The sequence below is a fragment of the Nomascus leucogenys genome, chromosome X, assembly GCF_006542625.1.
Source record: "Nomascus leucogenys isolate Asia chromosome X, Asia_NLE_v1, whole genome shotgun sequence".
In the NCBI taxonomy this organism is placed as follows: Eukaryota; Metazoa; Chordata; class Mammalia; order Primates; family Hylobatidae; genus Nomascus; species Nomascus leucogenys.
The window spans coordinates 106,544,020-106,568,075 of NC_044406.1; the positions used below are offsets into that span (position 1 = coordinate 106,544,020).

The 24,056-nt window shown below is 44.0% G+C and overlaps 1 protein-coding gene across 1 annotated transcript in view; it reads right to left on the reverse strand.

The window, feature by feature from the left end:
• TMEM255A (transmembrane protein 255A) overlaps positions 1 to 23,814 on the reverse strand; it is a 52,654-nt gene extending 28,840 nt beyond the window's left edge. The window contains exons 1-5 of the mRNA XM_003262272.3: positions 23,530 to 23,814; positions 16,671 to 16,813; positions 7,169 to 7,231; positions 4,431 to 4,520; positions 345 to 413 (exon numbers count right to left, since the gene is read on the reverse strand). Coding sequence (XP_003262320.1) covers positions 345 to 413; positions 4,431 to 4,520; positions 7,169 to 7,231; positions 16,671 to 16,813; positions 23,530 to 23,587 — 423 coding nt within the window. The 5' untranslated portion in view covers positions 23,588 to 23,814. The remainder of the gene's footprint in view (positions 1 to 344; positions 414 to 4,430; positions 4,521 to 7,168; positions 7,232 to 16,670; positions 16,814 to 23,529) is intronic.
• Positions 23,815 to 24,056: the final 242 nt, after the last annotated feature.

Consider the following 24,056-nt stretch of genomic DNA (forward strand, 5'->3'; position numbering starts at 1 on the left):
GGCAACTGAACCATCATCCACAGAGATGGGGGAGGGTCATGTCCTGTAGCCTCTGTACTCTCATCCGTCTCCCTGAGGATCAAAGCTACATACGGGGAGGCTCCTGGCTGGGGTCAGAGGGTCAGCCTGTGGCCACAGAACAAAGTAAAACTGATTAGGCCTCATGAGGCTCCAACCTATGACCATGGCCTGATTAGCAATGTGCTCTGACCCACTGAACAAATCAGCTATACATACCTAGAAATAAACCTTAGGCCCATGAAAAGGAGTAAAAGAAAGGGTGTTTCAGGCAGAACAGGGGACTTTCCCAGGAGGTAAAGACATGCAGCCTCATTCTGGCTCACCTCCTCAGCTTCCTTCTGTGATGTCTTGGGAACATAATGGCACCGGTTAGCGTAGAGTGGTTTCAGATCCTGAAAAGGGAAACACCAAACCAAAGGGGTTTTGGCTTTGGAAAATAAAACAGCAAGTGTTGTACTTGGTAATAAAAGGTTTGAACACACACACACACACAGAAGCAGGCAAGCAGTAGATTGGGTTAATTTCTGAAAGTCACCTGTCTAGGGAGACTGAGTGAAGATTAGACAAAAATACTTTAAAAATTACTTTCTATTAGACTGCTTGGTTAATGAGAAATTATGAAACTGATTGAGAAATGGGCTTCTTGAAATTTCCTCTCTGGTTTTCTTTTACTTCCAGCCTTTGTCTTCTTGTAAACAGTCCCCAGGGAACAAGAAGCAAAACTCCAGGTTATTATGAAATGACACTTTCAAGTGGAGAGAGCTCAAGTCCAACAATGAGGTTTCATTATCACCTGGGGACAGGACTATGGCTGGCTGACTTGTACCTCTTGCTGTCATTTCTGCATCATTTTCAGAAGGAAGAGCTCAGGAAGTAAGCCTCAGGAGGAGGGGAAGCTCCTGAGGCTGCTGTAGATTTTAACTCAATTGAACTGTGAGCCATTTTCACCCAACTACATAGATTAGATAAAGTCAGTGAACTCCAAAAACACTGTTCAAGCCTCAGAAAACTAACATGGGGCTCAAGGACAGTCGATTTACTCTGCTGGCTTGGCCAGCTTCCTGATGAGAGAGAACTCTCATGCATGGGGGTTGGGGTAGAACCAATAGACACAAGCCAGGGCTGCCTGGAAGCTTCCAGGCAGGAGCTGCTGTTCACTTTCCGGACTGATGCTAAACCTCCCCTGAGTGGTAGGGGGCTTCTGCCAAAGGCACCTTAGGACGGGACAAACAACTTATGCAAATTGACCTTGGGGTTTGGAAGAAGTACCCAGGCAGAGGGAATTTATGTATTGTCTCCTTCCCTTCTGCCCCCACTTCTTTCACCATTTCCGATCATCTCAGTGGCTGCTTTTCCTCACACATGTGATTTATCATCTCTTGTACTTGGCACTCAAATGCCTCCTGCCTTCTAGCCGGCCTCCCCATTAAGGTTCTAGGACTTTCCATCAGCTAGCTACTTCTACATGAAACTCCTGCCTGCTCAATATTCTAAAAGTACCTTGCCCTGTTAGCTTAGCTTGGAGTCTAGCTGGAAAGGAATGAGGGTGTTCATGCTCACACCTGGAAGGGCTTATTGTCCACGTTTGGTGTCTGGGTAGTGGCAGAATAGCTATCATAATTATCCTGCTGAAGAGGAGACTTAATGTGCTGGTCATAGCCCTTCTCACCTCCTGGTTTTGCAAAAAGCATTCAGCCACTAAGTGCCCTAAATGAAGACAGACGTGTGATAGTTGCCCATTTGCTGCCTCTGGCTGATACTCTTCATTGAGGCCCAGAAGAGGAACAAGAACAAGGCAATTGGGAAGCAAGAAAAGGTCACTCAGCCAGGGCTTGGCAACCTCTGTAATCTGAAGGGCTACCAACTATGGCATGAAGGGGTAGAAAAGGAAATTGTTTTATGTTGAGTGTCTGCTCTATGCCAGGCCCTCTTAGGGCATGTCCATTCCCATTATTTAATTTCATGTTCATGCTAACCCTGAAAGGTAGGTTACTACTATATCCCTTTGGAAGAAAAGGAAACTATGGTACAAGAAGGTAAAGTGATTTTCCAAGCTAGTTAATGGCTATACTAGGGAGAGGGGAAAGGAAAGAAATATGAGACAAAAGAGAAATGGCACAAGACACATAGAGAGGGGTGAGTGAGAAGGTGGGAGGTCTTGAGAGGAAGTTCAGATTCACCCAAGCCAAAGGAACAGGGAAAGATGATGTTAAAGGGCCTCAACAATAGGACAGCTGGCTCTCACCCATCCAAGCTGTGCTAGGGTCCAAATGTGCTTTTCATTTAAGTTGGCCAACAGATACTATCATAGATTAATAAAGCCTCCTTCCTCAAAACTCTCTGGGTGTCAATGAGGACTAGCCAATGTCTTAGGGCAGGTACAGTACAAGCAGAAAGATTTTCTTAAATATTCATCCAGTCTTACCCCCAAATACTTGAGTCAAATGCTGTACTGCAGGTCACCAGCAGCAGGAGGTACAGAGGGCCTGGACTCAGAGGCAAGTAGTGGTCATTAGAGGAAACTTCCAGTAAATATAATTTGAATTTTTGCTCATTGCCTTTGACTGGAGCCAATGATCAAAAACATTGGAATGTCAGGAAAATGCAAATCAAAACCATAATGAGATACTGCTTCATACCCGCTAGGATGGCTGGAATCAAAAGTCAAATAATAATGAGAGTTGATGAGTATGTAGCAAAATTAAACCCATCAAACACTCTGGTGGGAATGTAAAATAGTGCAGCCACTTTGGAAAACACTCTGGCAGTTCCTCAAACAAATAAACATACTTACTATATGATCCAGCAATTATACTCTTAGGTAGAAAGAAAATGAAAATGAAAATGAAAACATATATCCATGCATAAATCTGTACATAAATGTTTACAGTAGAATTATTCATAATAACCAAAAAGTGGAAACAACTCAAATGTACACCAACTAGTGAATGGACAAAGAAAATGTGGTATACCCACACAACGGAATATTATTCGTCCATAAAATGGAATGAAGTACTTGCTACAACATGAACGAATCTTGAAAACGTTATACTAAGTGAAAGAAACCAATGACAAGAGAATATATATATATTATATGATTCCATTAATATGAAATGTCTAGAATAGGGATACCTTACACAAAGAAAGTATATTAGTGGTTGCTTGGGTCTGGGGAGAATGGGGGAATATGGAGGTGAAAGCTAAATGTTATGGGATTTCTTTTCAAGTTGATGAAAATCTAAAATTGACTGTGGTAATGGTTGCACATAAATAACTGATACATACTAAATATATTAAAAATCATTGAATTATACACATTAAATGGGTGAATTGTATGGGATGTGAATTATATCTCAATAAAGCTATTAAACAACATTAGGAGTGAGAGGAAGAGGGGAGAAATGGAAGCCATTTTAGCTCATGCTGCCATCAAAATCTACTGCAGGCTTCTTAGCCACTAGGCCTATGTTGCCATGGAGACTGCCTCAGAGTGAATACTGTTTGTCAAATGGGGATAATAATGCCTGCCCTATATATATCACAGGATTACTGTGGGTCTCAAATGAGGTAATAGATGTGAAGTCACATTGAAAAGCTAAATGCACTACACAAAAACAAGGAATTATTGTTATTAAGATGGCTTCTGTTGAATACAAAATAGTATGCATGCTATGATTGACTGCAACTATGCTACAAAAATAGGTATATACTCAGCAGCTAATATGCAAAAACAATAAAAATTGTCAAGTTAGGGTGGTAGAATTATGGATGTTTAAAGTTACTGATGTGTCATTTGACTTTATAAGAAGAAAAAGATGATGAAAAAGATGGCTGATCTCAGCTAAAATCAGAAGGGATGGATCTGGTAGAGGGGCCTACATTTATATTCCTGGTCCTGAAAGAAAATCAGGCAAAGGGCCTTTCTCTGGCATTCCTTGTTTTTCCCCTTGCCCAGGAATTGTTTCTTCAGATGCCATTTCATAGACTGTTTGGGTGACAGCATTGACCATAAGTCATGTGGCTTCTTGGTGCTCTCTGTCTACCCTGTTACCCCCAACACTAGTTCTAAGGAATTCCCCTGACCCTTTGCCTTCTCAAATCTTACCCACATGTCAAAGGCATAGCTCCAGCCCTACCACCACTGAATTCCTTCTCTGACCTCTGGAATCCAAGATAAGACACTATGGCACTTGGAGTTTGTTCCCCCAGCTTAGACCCCATTCTCTAGATGTCCGTGTGTCCATTGGTGTCTTCACCTTGACTGCCAACTCCTTGAGAAAAGGGACTATGTCTTCTCCCTTTCATGTAACCCTCATAGCACTAAGCAAAGGACTGAACATCCAGCACACATTCAGTGGGGCCTTTTTGTATTGCATATTTACTTTAACTCAGGACGAAAAAATACTCACAATGTGTCTGGCAGCAAAGACCCCGTCAACTATGGCACAACAAAAAGCCGCAATCACACCAAAGCTGATAAACACGATAGAAGCCACCAGCTGTAGGGGGGAATAAAACAAAAGCGTCTGTTAGCCTTCCACACTTGCTGCCTCTGGGGACCAGGCGATCCCCAAGAGACTTCCAGCCAAAGCAGAACTCTAGCCTACCACCCCATGGGAATGCTCTTTTTGGTCATGCAGGATGAGTGGAAGGGAGGTAGGCAGGGGAGGCAAAGAATGGGCAACTGAAGCAATTTTTACATTTTCAGGGAAAGCTAAGAAATTCACTCTGTGAGCACCAAATGAAGAGGAGGCTTGCTGGTATCTAGCACGCTGTCCATGAAGGAATTTGACTGCATGGCCCTTCCATCCTTGGACTCAGAAATACTGTTGGACTTTTGACATTTGGTAGTTCAATCCTCTATTTTATTTATGTAGAAATGGAGGCACAGTGAGGGGAGGTGGTGTGCCCAGGGTCTCCATCTAGTCTGTGGAAAAGCCTGGTGTCCACCAACTCCTAATCCAGTGTTCTTTTTACCCCCTCACACTGCTACTTGATGCTATAGTGGGCACTGATGAAGGCAATGATGATTCTGAGGTCCTGCAAAACTCTACATGACCTTCTGCAACACTGAAGAAACAGGACATTCAACTTAAGACTTACAGGTCAAAGACATTTTACAAAGGATTGAAGTCTCTGAATCAACTTTGTATGATACATATTTTTTGAATTTTTAAATTTTTTTAGAGACAGGTCTCCTATGTTGCCTAGAGTGGTCTCAAGCTCCTGAGAACAGCAATCCTCCTGCCTCAGCCTCCCAAAGTGCTGGAATTACAAGTGTGAGCCACCATGCACAACCAATATGGTACATATAAAAACTTTCAAGTAAGACAAATGTTTGCTAGAACCAGGCTGCCCTATTCTCTAATTGTGTTAGATAACAGAAATTTTCCTAATAATTTGTCTACTATTACAAAGATGCTACTACAACCCAGTGTGGGGGAAAATAGGAATTTCAAGGCTTTTCCAGGGGCAGGGATAGATGCTACCTGAGCCCACTGCCTGCCTGTGTTGACCCTCAGAACTAGATGGAATCAGCACTTTTTTTCCCCGAGATTTTTGGAAGAAAAGTGGGGGAGATCACATGGCATCAAGCTGCTCTCCAGGGAGAAGGAGAAAATCAAAATCAAGGCCACCCCGGGTGCAGTGGATCACACCTGTAATCCCAGTACTTTGGGAGACTGGGGCGGGTGGATCACTTGAGGTCAGGAGCTCAAGACCAGCCTGGCCAACATGGCAAAACCTCATCTCTACTAAAAATACAAAAAATTAGCCAGGCATGGTGATGTGCACCTGTAATCCCAGCTACTCGGGAGGCTTAGGCAGGAGAGTGGCTTGAACCCGGGAGGTGGAGGTTGCAGTGAGCTGAGATCGTGCCACTCCACTCCAGCCTGGGCGACAGAGCAAGACTCCATCTCGGAAAAAAAAAAATCAAGGCTACCCTAGGGTTCTCCCACCTCAACAGGCTAGGAGGAAATACATATCTCCTTTAGGAGTTGTTCAGAAACCTCTCCCCATAATTCTCACTTTATAGTGTTACAGAGAATTGGTAAATAATGTATGAACAATATCATGAAATTGACATTATTAGCTATGCTATGATCAGCTCTACAATTAAAATTTCCCCATTGTTTTGAATAATTTAAGCCTAAAGTGCAAACACAACTGGCAAGGAGGCAGTCCAGGTGAAATGGAAGAAAAAGACTATTAGAACTCCCTTGAGGGTGATTCCCCACATCGCTGGGGGAAAACATATGGTTAGAGTTCTCTGTCCCTGGAGCTATTACGTTATCTGATTAAACTTGCTGTGAAATAGACCCCATAGTCAAAGTTTCAGTGCCACACAGACTGTACACGGGGAGCCCAATCACCATCTGACCACTCACCAGGCATCTTGATTTACAACTCTATAAAACTGCAATATGCTTGCAATTCAGTCTATATCTTCTACCCTTACCCTTGAGGAAGCCTTTTCAGATTGAACCAGGAAAGTACAACAGCTTGCCCTTGTGGGCCCCTGTTAAGACATAGAAGCTTCACCTTCTGTTATATGCTTGTCCTTCCTTTCAATCTTACAACAAGCTTAGCTTTGAACTATGGGTAATGGAGATACTTTAGGATGGCTTTATAATTTTATTTTATCTTTTTTTGTGTGTGCCACAAGTACATTTGCTCATGCAATCAAAGTCTGATATATTGTAATCTCCTAAAAGGCAGGAACTCTCTGTGAAAACTTGCCGAAAAGATTATGTATCAGAGAGAAAGATGTGAGGGCCACCAATAATCCAGGGCTGTAGTAACAGAAATGTAAGCAAAAGCATTCCAGGTGAGGACCATAGCCTGATTGGATAGGTTGGAGCACTCCTTTGGGAGTAAGGAGGAAAGCAAAGGGCAAGATCCAGAATATTCTATCCCTTTGGCATAAGGAATCTAGCTAGGCCAGTGAGGGAGCATCAAGCAAGATGAGAACCAATCCCATATCACAGGGTCACAGTAAAACACATTCCCTAGAGGTTTAGGAGAAAAGGCAAAGTAGCAGTTCCTTTTATGACCAAATCACGCAAACTTAAGAAATGTGTTACTTATCCACATAAATGTTGTGCTTTTTTAGAGGAAGAACTTGACTCTATAAGGGATGAAAACTTACCATCTGCCTTTTGTTCTCAATAAGGTTTGATCCGATGATTCCAAGGAACGATCCAAAGCCGAGCTGCAAAGCAATATGGCATGCATAGTATGTGGGATGACAGTCAGGCTGACCACACACTCATTCCAGCCCCTTCATATGATTCAGGATAAAAGAAAAAACTGGGGTGTTGGTGCTAAAGCCACATGCAGCTGTTACTTACACAAATACAGCATGTACAATAAAAGTATTTTTCCTACCATTTGCTGGTTTTCCCTTGTAGCTATGAATCATACCTAAGAAGAAACTCATGTGCCCGAAAACTAAAAGTAAAGGTCAACCATAGCTTTCAGAGCCTGCCTATTTCAATTACAATATCTATTACCTAGCATGTGACTGGTGAGTCAGTAAGAGACATATAATGATGAAAACACACGTTATATTTTTATCTTTATCTTTTTTTGAAAAAGACCTTCCACTTTGATGTATAGATCACAAGATAAAGGTTTGCAAAAGCAATTTTGATGCATCTGGCATACCAATCCAACTCAGGAAGTACTTTAGAAATCAGGAAGCACCTTAACCCACACTAAAAAAATTTAAAAAAAATCTTTTTTTGAAAGCCTATATTTGTGGTTGACCCACTACAATTTATGTTAGCACTTATTCACCTCTTCTTCCATCCCTGCTTCATTTATGGACAGAAAGCATTCATTAAAGGGTGAACAGAAATGGCAGTGTAAAACCCTAAAAACAATTTTCCTGTCTAAGTGGGTGGGATTATGGCTTGGTGTAACAGATCTCACTGCCCTCTCAGCTCTGCCATTAGAGGACTGAGTCTGCTAGTCTTAGATGAAAATGATCACTAACCGATAGCTGTTGATGGGGATGAAAGTGGAAGAAGTAAAAAGTGGTGAGAACGGACCAATAAATCTTAACACAAGTGCAGTGATGTAGTTACTTTTCTCTTTAGCCTCGCTAATGGTCTGGGTTTCCATCCGCAGCCTTACTTTGGCTCACAGGGACATCTATTTCAATTTGAGACCCCCAAGCCTTGCACCTAGGTTTGGGAATCTAACAGACCCAAGGGCTGGGCAGGAGCTTGGTAGGGCAGTGTAGGGGGACTGGGTGGTTTTCCCAGACCCCAAGAATGAGAGAAGGAATGGAAGGAATGAATGTAAATCTCCAGGACTCCTTGTGCAGGGCCACTCAGACAGCAATGTCTCTTGGGAAATAGATGCTGCAGTGCATGAGGGTAATATCCAAGACTCTACTGAGAACATCCTCATTCAACAGTCAAGCTATGCCTGTCTCCCACCTGGTCTTATTTCGGATATAATTAAAATATGTTGCCATAAAATATACTGATTAAAACTTAGTTATCACAGTAGCCTAGCTTCCAACCCCAGCTCTTCTACGTCTGTGTAACCTTGAACAAACTGGTTAAGCTCTCTAAACCTCAATTTCCTTATATTGTAAAAATAGGAACTACAGTAGTGACTACCTTATAGGGCTTTTGTGAGAATTAACCAGGATGATACATTCAAAGAACTTTGCACAGCGCCTGGCACACAGTAAGTACTCAGTAAATATTACTTTGTTCTAGTGGTTATTATTATTATTTTTACAGCCATTTAACTTTTGAACCACTCTAACCTGATTTGAGCTGGAAAATCCTATAATTACGTGTTCTATTTCGTGCTAAGAGAGTTTCCTTGTTCTATCTTGTCTCCCCCTCTGATATGTTCCACGGCTTCTATTTTTTAGGAGAAAATCCATGAATAGTCTGTGCTTTTGGCACTCTGGGCCACTTGTGGAGTTGAGAGAAATTTGGAGGCAGCTTCTTACGGGAAAGTAAGTCCTTTTACTTAACAATTCATCAGCTTCCAAAGGTATTCGCAGAATGTCTCCTGAATCATGATAGCAGTCTTTGTCTTAAGACAGGAAGCAAAGACACTCCCTGTTCCTCATATTCTCTCATGGCAAATAACTCTCTGATGGCAGTGACCAGAAGAGGTGGATGGAAGTCTTGTGGAATTGTCTGGAAAGACAAGGCACTCCAGAACTGGAAATCCCAGGCCAGCCAGTTACTTCATCCAGTTATCTCCCCTTCTCCTCTATTCTATTCTATTCTATTCTATTCTATTCTATTCTATTCTATTCTATTCTATTCCACTCCAGTGCATTCAGTTTTCTGACGTTCACTACTAGCTTTATGTCAGATGAATAAGAAGACGTGGCTACTGTCCTCCAAGAGCTCACAGTCTAGTAAGGGAGAGACAGACTGGGTTAAGGACCACAGACCAGGTAAAAACAAAGTGCTATAGGAGCAGGGAATAATTCATGCAGCCAGGAATATAATATATTCCTGGCTCTGCTACTTATAAACTCTGCGCCCTTTGCCCAATTCCTTAACCACTCTGTGCTTTGGTTTCGTCATCTACAAAATGGGAATCATAATAGAGCCTGCCGTACAGGGTTGCTTTGAGGATTATATGAGATGAAGTATGTAGTGTGATTTGCATAAGGTAGGCTGCTAAATAAATGGTAGTGCTAAGGTTTCATAGAGGAGGAGACATTTTTATATGGGCTCAAAAGATGGATTAGAGCTCAGCAGGCAGGGAACTAATACATATTGAGTCATGGCTGGAAGAATTCACTTACCTGGATGACAAGTTAATGAACTCACCAGTGTTGCTAAAACAATCTTCTATTTCAAAAGCATTTTAAGTTAAAGAAGCACTTGCCCCCTAGTTTGGTCACAGGAATACTATGGAGTTTGGTGGAATTCATATCATTCCCATTTGATAGACAGGAAAATGAAGGCATAGATAATTGTAAGGATGTATGCCCTCTTATGGTAAGTTAATGGTAGGTCTGGGACTAGCCCTCAGGTCCCCTGAATAACAGCTTGCATTCTTTTAGCCACACCTCACTGTGTTTGTGGCCAGTGGTAGTAGAACAGTGACCTCCAAGCAACAAGGACTTCATTGTTGCCCCCTAGAGAAGAAGTTCTCTGCAAGGACGGAGTGAGAAGTCTTATTTGCGGAAGAGCTGAGGGGTTGAAAATAAAGAAGGGAATACCAACAGTTTCCTTAAAATGGACAGCTGCTTCTAAACAATTGCCTGAGACCTCAGAAAGGTAAGCTCTGTGGTATCCCCTCAAGAGCTTCATGGAATCATGTAATGTTCAGACCTTTGGACCTCCATCTTGATTCCCCATTACCTGAACAAATAACTAGTTTGCTTTGTTTTGGCTGTCCTCCATTTGTGGAAAGAAAAAAAAAAGACAGATGATTAGATATCAAAGTCAGATTCAAGGGCTTTTTTGAGGCTGGACTCTTGTCACCTATGCCTATTCCCACTCACTGTCCCAGACATCTAGGACAAAGGCTAAAAAAATTAGTCATTAGGTAAATATTAATTGGACATCTACTCTGGCCGGCACTGTGTTCCATCTGTAATTTGGAGGCCAGGAGGTGGGATGGGGTATGATCAAGACCACTCAGGCTAAAGGAGCTCATACTACAATTAGGTAAACCAGTCCACAATCCCTTTCCATAATCCTGAAATCCACAAAGCTCTTAAAATCAAAAAGCGCTTTTTTTTTTTCTTGAATGTAACTAACTTGGTGGCAAAACCTGATCTTGAACTGATGTGAGGTTATAGTATCATCTTTATCTCACTTAGTGTAAAAATCCATGTTTTATTATAGAAACATGAGGTGCTTGATTATGGGATGCTTCTCAAGGCTCTACTTGGTTGTTAGATAATATGTGGTATATGTACTGTATAATTTTTCTAAAATAAGAAGTCTAAATTCTGAATCCCATCTGACCCAAGGGTTCAGAGAAAGGATTGAGGACCTATATAAACAAAACTAAATGAGAATATAGCCCAAGAGATGCCACAAAGCAGGACATAAGTGTTTTCCAGCAACCATGAATAGGAGGAATCTATGGTAGGGAGTTCAAAGATGTAGACACCACTGTGGACCTCAGTATTTGAGAAATGTTTCTGCTGTGTTTTTAAGTTGGGATAGAACAGAGCGCCTAGAGAGAGACAGAGAGAGACAGAGAGAGCAGGGAGGATATTCCAGATGTGAGGAAAAAATGTTATGATGGCCCCAAGGCAGAAAAGCCCAAGTCGTGTTCAGGGGACTGTGAATTGACAATTTTGGCAAAAGAGAGGTAATGAGAGGCTAGGCTGAGGGCATCTATGGAGAGCTCTGAATGACATGCCAAGGAAGCAACAGGGAGCCAATGAAGGTGAGAACCTTGTGGTATTATAAAAGTCTTATCCAGCAAATCAAGATTCAAATGTATTTATTCGTTTAGAGACAGGATCTCACTCTGTCACACAGTCTGGAATTCAGTGGTGCAAACAAGGCTCACTCTAGCCTCGAACTCCTGGGCTCAGGCAATCCTCCTGCCTAAGCTTCCTGAGTAGCTGGGACTACAGGCCTGAGCCACTACGCCTAGCTAATTCTTAATTTTTTTATGGAGACAAAGTTTTGCTATGTTGCCCAGGCTGGAGAGCAGTGTTGTGATCCTAGCTCATTGCAGCCAGCCTCGACCTCCTGGGCTCAAGGAACCCCCTTGCCTCAGCCTCCTAAGTAGCTGGGACTACAGGTGTGCACAACCACACCTGGCTAATTTTAAAATTTCTTATAGAGATGGGGGTCTCACTATGTTGCCCAGACTGGTCTCGAATGCCTGGCCTCAAATGATCTTCCTGCCTCGGCCTCCCAAAGTGATGGGATTACAGGCATGAGCCACCGTACCCAGCCAAGGTGCCATTTTAAAAATGTACTTAGTAAGTTAGGGACTTATATTTTAGAATGAACTTAGATTTTAGAAACATTTTCAAACAAGAGGTAGAAACTTTTTCACCTCTTGTTGAAAATCTTTCTGCCTAATTCACTATTTACTACAAAATCCCATTATCCAGAGCTCCTTATGTTTTCTGAGCATTCATGTTAATCAAAATTTCTTTGGACTTTTCAAATTAGTCTTCACATGTGAATCTGAGGCCACACTGACCTAAAGAAGGTTTCTGGGATATTGATTGTTTTGAATGATCCCTGTTGTCCCCATCTCCTAATATCCCACAGTAACTCTGAAATGATTTTCAATTAACTGACTCTCCTAACCACTCCCTGGGAAAGGGGGCAGAAATTCTTGCTCTCTTTCCTGAAAGAAGACTCAGGCTAGTATGGGCCCTAATAGTATCAATACAGCAGCTGAGGAGTGGGTGCAAGAATGAAAGGCTTGTCTCACTATCCAGGGGACCAACTCCATCTTGTGGGTTGCTTGGGAAACACATTTAGAAGCCTCTTTTTCCTGCCATCTAAGGTAAGAGGAGGTGTACCGGGAAGCAGCAACCACCCTCCCCTGTCTCTTTCAGCTTCAGACAACAAATGAAGCTCTTGGGTTTTTAGGCCTTCAGAGTAGAAAGCTCCTCTGAACCCTCCTGAAATAAAATGCCTTGAATATTTGAGGACAGTAAAATTCTTAATCCAGTTTGTCTTTCTTTGTTGGTGTTCGGTTTTTTGTTTCTGTTTTTTTTGTTGTTGTTTTTGTTTCAGTTTTTTTTTTTCTTTTTTGAGACAGGGCCTCGCTCTGTCACCCAGGCTGGAGTGAAGTGGCGCGAGCTCAGCTCACTGCAACTTCCATCTCCTAGGCTCAAGAAATCCTTCCACCTTAGCCTCCCACATAACTGGGACTACAGGCTCATGCCACAGGGCCAGGCTAATTTTTTTTTTTTTTTTTTTTTTTTTTTGTAGAGATAGGGCTTTGTCATGTTGTCTAGGCTGGTCTCAAACTCCTGGGCTCAAGCGATCCGCCTGCTTCGGCCTCTCAAAATGCTGGGATTACAAGTGTGAGCCACCGCACCTGGCCATTTTTAGTTTTTAAATTTTATTTATTTATTTATTTGAGACAGTCTTGCTTTGTGGCCCAGGCTGGAGCCCAGTGGGGTGGGTGATCATGGTTCACTGCAGCCTTAACTTCCTGGGCTCAAGAGATCCTCTTACCTCATCCTCTTGAGTAGCTGGGACCAGAGGCGTGCACCACCATACTTGGCTAATTTTTTATATATATACTTTTTGTAGAGATGGCGTCTCACCATGTTGCCCAGGCTGGTCTTGAACTCCTGGCCTCAAGCTATCCTCCCACCTCAGCCTCCCTAAGTGCTGTGATTACAAGCATGTGCCACCGTGCCCAGCCTGGTTTTAGTTTTTTTAAAACTTTACAGTTCAGCCTGTACAGACTAGCACATCTTTACAGAGGCATATGTGCGTATGTCTCTTAGAACAATGATACCACATGCTAGCTCAGGTAGAGTAGCTAACATGCCATGATAATGCACCTCACTGTACAAAGATATCTCATTTGGCAAAATAAAGATGCTCCCGAAAAGCTTCGCGTGACTTAGAATTATGCAAATTGAGTTATATTTTAAGTACCTGAGATCACAATATTTAAATGATTTGTATGGTAAGTCTTCTTTTAATCTAATAACTTCTCCCTAATTTGTCTGTTTTGAAAATTTAAATTCTCATGGATTGTTAACACATTTAATCAGAGTCTAAAACAGCAGAGTTCTAAATAAGCTGAAACTTTTTCACAGTTCTATACATTAGTAATTTGTATTTAAAGTGACTGCTTTGACAGTGCAGAATCTCCAGATGACACATTATGATCCTTCTGGTTTTATTGCTAAGCATATTTTACTGTGTGTTAATTCTCCAGCTAGTTGCTAGTCCACCTGAATTAGACTCCCCCCACCCCCCATGGATTCTTTCCCCTCAGGTGGATTCAACATTTATTACTTTTTCAATCAAAGGTTAGTTTATAAAAAGAAAATTCAGATTGCAGGGGCCCATGCAGACCAATTGAATCAGAATCTCTTGGGCTAGGGAGTAGAGATCTGCATTTTTCGCAGGTTCACAAGGTCATTCTTATTCACATCAGAGTGGGGAAACCACTGGTTTGGAGTTTCTATAGTAACTCCCTAATAACCAAGCTATTCAATTAGTGAAAGTACCCCATTCCCAGACAAATCTGGATTCTCAGGTGTTTACTGTTTCTGAGGTATGAGTCGTAATTGTATTTGTTACAATGTGATCTGACCTATAAACTCAAATGGATTTTTCTGCTATTCAGTCTGCTATCTTTTCCCCTTTATTTTATGTAATTAAAATGCATTTTAAAGAAACAATCTCCAGGAACTATGAGAGCACATTTTTAAAGGTTAAACCATGGGGGCACAGTGTCCGTTAGGGATGTTTCCACTCACGTGCAAACACCGCCCCCACTGCTTCAACTTCTAGTGCTAGCTGAACATCAGGTACTTGAATAACAGCAATCAGGCACCCTCCTTCCTTTGTTAACGTATTCCAACCTAGCCGCCCACAGTAAGATATTCCACAGAGAAGGTTCACAGCTACTGTTTATGAATAGGAGTTCGTACTCTTAAATAACATGGAAAATACCTTCCCCTCACCCACAGAGACTCTGAATCTTGGCTTCAGCATTTGCTCATCAGTCAGAAATATTTTACTAATGCAGCTACCTGAAATACACAAAGTCACACAGACCCTATAAATTGCTTTTCCAAGCCACTGAAATGCTATCTTACCCTCTCCGTTCCTCCCCACACCCCCACCCCCACCCCCCGCCGGCTTTGCTTGTGTTTAAAAATAAAACCCAATTCTGCTGACGACTGGTTTTCTTGCCTCACCACAGGAAGTGGACTGGGTGAGTTCTCACATCACATGTTTAACACAGGGCACCAAACAGTGTCTATGGGTGACCTGCCCTCAGCTGGGAGGAGCCCTGCCTGCCCTGGAGCTGTGGAGGCGCTTCCCCCAGCAGCCTTCAGCTCCAGGAAGGCATAGCCTGCAGCCCACTTTAGGTTCCAGCTTCTCAAGAGCTATTGAGGAGGTTGACTGTGGAATGAAATCAGTGACCTAGGCAACAGGCTCCAGGCTTGGTCACTCATAGCTCTGGCTTGTCCAAGGCATCATCTTTAATCTCTCCTCTCGCTTTGCTTCTCTCTCCAATCCCCACCTCTCTCTCTCTCTCTCATTTCATTTCAAAGAGAAATGAAACAAAACAACAACAGAAAATACATCTGACCTCTTTGCTGTACTAAAATACTTCTTAACTGAACTGTCCTAAACTTCCTTCTGCTCTCTAGCAATTGAGGAGCCATTTAATTGATATTTAAAACATGAGCTCACCTCTAGAGTTAGGTTTTTGGGTTCAACAGCAGTGTAGTAGACTCAAATGAGGTTTTGGTTTTTCTAATGCAACTAGTTTAGCAGTCTCCAAAGGGAACTGCATGCACCCTAGGGTAGATAAAACAATCCACTGGAATACGGCTGTTTCCTATTTATTGTTTATCTAAAATAATAAGAAAGAAACCAAACATTACTAATATTTAATAAACAGACTGTCACTGGCACCCTCTGTCCGTGTGAATGTCAGGTGATCAGGTGAGCTATCCTTCTGGAGAAGGGCAAGTTCCAAGCAGCAAAGGGTTGATGGTGGGGCATTTTATGTGTGCCTGGACAGTATTATCCAATTTTAACAAAACTAGTCTCAACAAAATGGACAAGAGGCTTGAAAAGATTCCTCTTGAGAAACCAGAAGTTGAAGATGACCCTAATAATGTAAGCAAACGTAAGCAACAAGAAAATGGCAGAGTTTAATACTTCTAACTCCCAGGGTAGATTTTTGGCAGCCAAATTGTGAGATTGACATTTAAAAACATGACTCCAATGACAATCTAATCATATGGGATGAGAAGGCAGCCAAAAATATTCACAATTATCTAGTGGGCCATTTGAAATAAGGATTTAAAGCCACTGTGTTTAATGACAAGCTTCACACTAAGTGCATATTATCTGGTGACATTTTAGTTTGTGTTCACACGAAGATATTAAAAGTCATTGTATACTTATTTTTATCTAATTTTGGAATGTTCATTTTTATATAAGTTTTAGGAACATGTATATATATATGTAATTTATAAGAGAATAAATATACATATTTTAGGAATATATCTTCCACAGCTTTTTCTGATAGGAGTGCAGGATCACTTTGGAGATCAGTGCTGTTGGTCAGAGTGTCAAGCTGCCAGGATCCTCAGATTTCAGGTAAGATCAGATGACCTCTATTATATATGGGAATGCAGATGCCCGGAGAGAAAGGGCCTTAGCCTAAGGTTAACACTGCTGGTAACATCTCCTAAACCAGAAACCTGACGGATTAAAGAGTGAGATGACTTGCTCAGGATCACACTGTTAAATAGGGATGGTGCTGGATTCTTCTGATTCTCAGTCCAGTGCTCTTCTCAGCGGGCCCAGAGTTGCCTCTCTACATAAATATAGAGAGATATAAAGGAGGAAATCTGAGCAAACACTAGACACTCAAACAGAATTGAACACTATCAGAGCAGAGCCAGAATTTCTGTAGACAGCAAGCTACTGTGACCTACCTGTGCCTTCTATACTTACAATAACTCCAGGGTAATAACCTCCTACAGTGACATTCTGGGTCCTGGTGGTTGCAGCAAGGCCCACTGTGAGAATTAACACGGACACAATAAGCAAAGTCACGGTGACATAGATGGAGTTTCGTTTCCTCCGATTGAATGCTCCTGAAAGCACAGAGAGAAATTAAAATTGCTCATTTCAGCTGGGGAAAGGATTGACTTAAAGAAAAAAACACTAAGAAGGTTTTCCTTTCCTATTCCTACTGGTAACTGAAGTTATCTTTGGTGGTGATGGTTGGGGGATTGTGGGGAAGGGATAGAGCATTATTTTTTTGTAGTCATCAGGTGCCACTTTTATAATAAAAAATGTATTTCCAATTTGAAAATAAACAACAGAAGAAATTTCACCAGTGACATAAAAACAAAATGAATTTTTGTGCTCCTGGCACTCTATAAGAGATGTGTCATAACTACTTAGTAGAGTGTTTTTTTAGACCAAATTAGAAGGCATATGACAAATGGGAAGTGTGTGTGTGGGGGGCGGTATTAAATGAAAACATTTTAAAGCCAATATCCAACTAAAAAGATTTTTTTCATAAGCTAGAGATATGAAATTTCATTTTCAGTGTAAATATCACAGCCAAGCCAAGTTACTGGGTTTTTTTTTCATTTATTTCTGACATTTGCCACCTCATGTATAAACTTTAAAATGGTGTATTGGCAAGATTTGTCACATAACAAATGTGTGTAATAAAGTGAGTGTTTGGAGGCCATTAGTCCACAAAGATATGTATTGGGGGAGTTAGGTGGGGAGGATTATAACTTATACACATTTAGGCTTATGTGAGGGTGACATAAATATAAATGATGAGAAGCCCATTCTCCCACTCAGGGCTTATCAGACATGATAGTGCAAACCAATATTTTTTTTTGAAAACAGGATTATTAAGTCAGATAGAAAAATGGTATCTAGGCTCACTTTGTAATTTATTTTTTTTTTAAAGGAACCGAGCACTGTCCCACACTCTGCAGGGATTTCTCAGGCATAGGGAGAGGGCCTTCAACAGGAAATAACCAGGGGAGAGTTACTACCTAGGAGTTCTCAAAAAAAAAAAAAATAAACAAGTGAGAAGAGTCTAGCTCTCTAGTGGAGGTATGGAGCATGAGGAGGATGAAGCAGTGAGGAGTCCTGGTGGAGCCGCCCGCCCACATGGCTTGACTGTCATTTATGGCCCTAAAGAGATCACTTGAGTCTGTCCATAAGACCCCGTCATTCTGGGAGACCTCACTGCAGCCTCAGGAAGCAGTTGTTGAGAGAAGCCATGCAGACTGCTCCATGGGGAGGGAGGGGAGAAGGGATGGAGGAAGTGGGAGGAGGTCAAGGAAATGAAGTGAGACCCAGGAGGCAAGGTGGTGGTGAGACAGACGGGAGGGGTTGTGGCTGGCCTTGCAGCCCCCTGCAGATATCCCCTCCTGTATGGAAGAAAAGCATTGGGAGTATCACCCGGGCTTAACCCCACCATCCATCTTGTCTTCCCCAGTAGGGTCCCTGCTGAAGTCTCCAAGGGAGGTGGGAGGGGCTGGCGGTCTCTCCTGACGTCAACTTCGAAAATGAGGGATGTGACTCATCAGGGTCATTTCTAATATGGGACTATTCTAAGACTATTTTTTCATTGAAATGTAGTAGTGGTTTGAACGTTTATAGGCATCTACAATGCTAAAGCACTATGTCTCACCCTGGGGAAGAGGTAAGAAGAGTTGGCAAATGAGACTCCTCTTTAAAGAGACCTGACTCCAGCCTCCATGGGACAAAAACATAAAAGCCTACTAGAGACACCTGTAACATCGGGGCCCTTTCATGACAGGGCTGTTAGGGATGCAAATGGGAGCTGACTAATGGTAAACACAGGAGCAAAGCCGGGAGCTCTGGACTGCATGGTACTGGGAAAGGAATAGTAGAGGGGTGGGGGAAGGCCAGGATTTATTTCTTCTGTTTACCTGAAGTTTAGTTATCCTTCCTCTTGATTTTGAGGGACCCTAAATTAGTCTCTAAACCAGAGTGCCTAAGTTTATTTGATGATAGATACTTCTCAGTGAATCTGTGAGTTGGTTCTACAGAGGGGCTCTAACATAAACTTACCAACATCGCCTCCCATTCTTGTCTTCCCTTGTCTTTCGTCACTCACACAATCTCTAGCCCTCCCCTGCCCCAAACTGGCAAAAGAGAGTGAGAGAACATTTGGATACACCACGGATATCTTTGTGACATGGAAGTGTCTCAACACCTTACCCAGAAAACATGTAACCTTACCGACTAAATTGGAGAAGTGTGTGTGCATGCATGGTCTTTTTAATTTTTGTTTGTTTGTTCCATTTGCCTGCTCCTTCCCCACCAGCTGGCCTTTAATCTTATTCACAGCTCTTGGGTCTTCTTTGCAAATATCACTCTAACTTTTAAAAGCGCAGGAAGAGCCAGGTCAGAAAAGTGACTCAGCAAACCACATAGTGTCATTTGAAAATCTTTTTTCCTGCTTTAGAACCTGAATTGAAAATTCAGTCACTTGAGCAACCCAGGCAAAGTTCCTACAGCCCCACAGGGGCCTTGACTCCAGATAGGATTTGCTGTGGATAAAATCCCTAAGAAAACTCTCTGATCACCATGTCGAATATCTAATCTCTGTCCCCTCATGAGCGTCCTTCCCTGTCACCACTTATTTTATATTATAAGGACCATAATTGTGTAACATGAAATTATTTCTAGTTGCACTTGGGGAATTGACTGTTTTAAGGAACCCCCACCCCCAGGGTGACTCGTTTTGAAAATGAAGAATCACCCCTCAATTTATCTGTAGTGTCAATTTGACTCAATAAAATTCACATCTACTTAGAGCAAAATATACCTATTTTCTGAAGGTGTGGCCCAGGCTCCTAAAAGGCAATTTATTGTGTCTGCTTAGGACATTTTCCTGGTGGCTGTTTTATTTTAGAAGGGAGAAGTACAGCCCTGTTCTTATTCTGGTACAATTTGGGGCTTGCCTTAGATGTTTCTGTAAACACAGGACCATCTTATTCTGATTTTGTTTAGTAAAGTGACACATAAAAAAACTCAGGCACCATGAGGTACTTAAATAAAGCAGCAGGTATATGAAAATCATGCCTATTACGATTTACACCTAGTGTTTGATACCTAATAAACAATCGGTACTTGTTGAATAAACAAGAGGCAACATCTCAGAATTGTTTCCCTTTTAATCAAGAAGGATGTGGGAGGAATTGTGTGAATAAATATGGGCTATTCTCATAGAATTGATTTTTTAATGTAGGGTACACCTGAGGGTTCCCTCAAATTAAAAGCCTTCTGACTAACTAGTGTGAAAACTACAATCTCTCTCACTACTCTGTCTCCTTGGCACCCAGTATATTTCTGCTTAAACAACAACCACCTCTGCAACCAACAGCAGTGACAGAGTCTGAAATCTTTTCATTGGCCTTGCCTGCCCCCCCTCAGCAGCCTCCCTGCAGAACTACTGCAGCCCTCCCTCTCTGCAGTGCCCCACCTCCACCCCAGATTCCTGATGACCAGGATGCTTAGCTCTAGAAGCACCCAATTATTTGCTGTCTCCACTCTTCCAAAAACAACCAGCTTTTCTCTCATCCGGGTTTTCCCCCTGATCAGAGCCCCCATCTGCATTGCGGTCTTTGAATCTGGGTGCCTCCCTTCCTTCGAAACATGCTCAAAATTCCCCTCCTCCAAGAAGTTTTTCTTGATCCAAATTAATCACTTATTCATGTCCCTAAATTCCCAGGTACCTTATTCAATAAGTATATTAATTGTAACTGGTACCATTACAATTGTAACCGTGGGTCTGGTCCACAACCCATATGATATCTGCCAGTCCCAGGATTATGTATCTGAGGGAACCAAGATGTGAGTTGCTAGAAGGTAAGATGCTGTTTCTGTTACTTTGTTTTACCTTGCACACGTTCTTGATTATCCTCTCCCAAGAGAGTAGATAAAGTGTATAATCTTTATTGGGCACAATAAAGTTGGGAACCCAGTATCCTGTCCTGTACACGGTGTTGTTGATGCCTGGCTAGTTCTCTGGGTTGATCTTTTGAACCGATTAGGATTTGCTTACCTGAGTCAGCTTTGCCACACAGAGTGGGTCCCCGGATATCCCAGCCTTGAGTATCCCTAGAAACAGGTGGCTGCCCACACAAGGGCCTCAAGACGCTGCCAATCTCCCAAACATTTCCTTAAAGGCGCTGAAATCCATCCCTCCCCACTTTAGACGGTTCTCTGAATGGAGAACATCCGAGGCCGCCCGCGAATTACAAATGTGTTATTTGGGAGGAAGGAATACCCTACTGTAGTAGAGGTGCCTTTGCGCCTGGGGGCGGTGTTGCCAAAAGGGAGAAGGGGGCTGCTGGGAGGGGATGGGGGGACGCTGGAGTCAAATTACCATCTTCTTAATTGCCAAGCGCCTGCTCCACTCTGAGCCTTGGACGAACTGCTCTATTCCCAGACAGCCAGCAAGCGTAGAGTGCAGGCACCTTGGTGCAGTGTGTCCGTGTGTTTTAAATTTTATTGTTTTGGTTGCGGTTGTGTCTTGACAATAAAGGGAATCCCCTCGGAAATGCTGCCCTTGGAGGCTGAAACACTAACCTACCTACCCACTGTCCTCTTCCCCCCACGCAAGGGAAGGTGGTGTTGCCAGAGCTAAGTGGGAGTAGCACCTAAGTAGCCTAGACGCTGATTCAGGCCCGGACTGTGCGGGACCAGGGCCAGGGAACTCCGGGGAGACTCCCCTGTCCAAACTGTGGAAACCCAGCGTTACCACTCGACTCAGGAATTTGCTAGTGCCGTCGGTCTGCGGACTTTAAAAAGTGGAATGCGTGGCGCCGGCTCCGCTTCTATCTGGGATTTATGATTCCTTTCCAGGAGTGTGGAGACTGGGCTGGGCGAAGCCCACTCAGCTGTTTGTTGCGCAGACCTTTCGAGAAACACAAGATCGCTGAGGGCCCCTGGGAGCCCAAGAAAGAAAGCTCTTCATCTTGTTCCCCAACCCACAGAGCAGTGCGCCAAGTAGTAACTCTTTAAGCCCTGGACCACCAATCAGCCCACTCCCGGAAGGCAGACGGGCCCCGGGAGTCGTGGCTTGATTTGCAGGTGGTTAGGTGGTTGTCGTCCGCAGCGGGAATGGACGCTGCGGAACCCTAGCACTCTTCCACTCAGCCCTTCCTCGCGAAGCGCAACAGCCTGGCGTCGGGGAGCCAGGGCTGCGTTGTTGGCGCCACAGCTGGCCAAGGTAAGGAGTGCATTCCCACCTCTCTGTGTCTCTCTCTCTCTCGCTGTCGCTCTCTCTCTCTCCCTCTGTATGTGTGTGTGAGTGGTGTGTGTGTTGGAGAAAGAGTGCGCGCGCGCGAGCTGGGAGTAAGGGGGAGTCTGGTACTGCTGGGCTCTGGATTCGGACCAAGTCCTTGGCCTCATTTGTACCCCATTGTAAATAACTACGCCCTTAAAAATGAAAAAGTAAATTCTTATACTGAATATGCAAAAGCATTGAGGATACGGATCTTTCCACCATCCAGGAGATAACACTTTCTGGGGCCCCTCCGGTGAACGAGTTTTGTTGACACTGAGTCTTCTGCGGGCAGTAGGGAGATTATATAGGGGGTTCGATCTTCTCCCTGCCCCCTCCACTCGAGATGTTCCCGCAAATTCATCGGAGAAGACCTGAGCAGACTGATGGCAGGAACTGCGGGACAGAGGGATTTTGCAGAATGTAAAGTATGTTGGAAAGAGAGAGTTCGATTTGATTGAAGTGTATCCGAGGCGAATTTTAAAAGATTAGGTGGGATCATGAGTTTACAATTCCCTCCCGCTCTCCAGGGCTCCAAATTAATTTCTCCGCCCAGTGAAATCATAGGGTTTGGGAAGGTGCCTAACAGCTGAGGGGGACTGGGTTTGTTTTTTGTTTGTGACTACCAAAAAGCAGCTTTGAGGGGCAGCCAAGTTGGTGCCCTAAGGTAGCTGTACCCCAGTTTCTATAAGGAAAGGAGTCGAAGAGTGCCCCTCCCCCTCCATACCGCCCTGAGAGGAAAAGCGCGACTTCAGAAGATGCGCGGGCTGGCGCTGGATGTTTCTTTCTCGCGCTCTCACTCCTGCCCCTTACTCCCTTTTCACACTGATGCACATTCCCTGCATTTGGAGCAGAGTAACAGTCAAATTCAAAGAATGTTGACCGTGCCGCTGCAGAGGGCAGGGCTGGGCTGTCTTGAGTGATTCCTCAGGAATTCCCCTCCCTTCATCCCCCCCTTTCTTCTCACCCCCGCCCATCCCCCAGAGTTGCGCAACCCGCCCCCCCAATCAGCGAGGTGCAAGTCAGACCCCCTCCCAACTGCATCTCTAAATTTCAGGGCAGCTTCAAGAGAGCTGGGAGGGGGCGAGGACCCTGCTTCTTCTAATTGTCGTTAGTCGTGAGCTCTTAGAAGTGACCAGGACTTTGCAAAGAGTGAGTGTCGAATGGAAAGCGAAGGCGCAGGGTGCAGGGAAGTGTTTTGATCCTCAGATTGCTGGGATTTACCACCGACTGCAAGTCTGTAGACACACGCACACAAACAGGCACACACCCGCACTCCGGGGCAGAGATACTCCGACGCAAGCTTGGCGCTCCGATCTCCACACGTCGCTCCCGCTGCAGCCAGGCCGCTCCCCTGGGACTCTGGTCCACCACCCAGACGCTGGGGCGCGAAGACCACCCCATCCATGCCCAGTTTCCCGCTCTCTGGCTTTTGGGGCAGCCGGGGCGTTCACAGTCCAGAGGCCAGCGCACTCAACCCCTGTTGCCGCCGCCCGAAGGAAGGGCCGCTAGACTTACCCATGGAATCGGGCAGGGACATGTCGCTGGACCGCTGCTGAGTCAGGGACTGATGCATGGTGAAAACTGCCCGGTTGCCCCAGTCCCCGAAGCTGCTTCAAGCACCCCCGGCTCTGGGCGCCCCGCAGAGCATCCTACTCCGCGGTTGCCTCTCTCGGTCCCTCCGAGAGCTGAAAGAGACTGCCTCTGGTTGCGAGCTGCAGCCCAAGTGCCGCCTCCCCCTCCCTTCCACTCTTCTCCCTCCCTCCTCTTCTGCCTCCTTCTGCTCCGGGAGGCAGCAGCATTGGCGGTCCGTGCAGCCGCGTGCGCTTGCGCAAGACCCCCCCCTTCTCCCTCCCCCTCAGTCTCCCCATCCTAGTTATCCACCTCCCAGCCTTCCAAGGCAGACAGGGAGCAGTTTTAGCCCCTTGGGGCCAGGGCTGCGCAGAGAAAGAGGGGGGAGGGTTCAGTCTGAAGCCAACCAACCTTCTCTGTAGTTGGACAGGGTCTTGGGTAATTATCCTGTTCTAAGATTTATAACTGGGGAG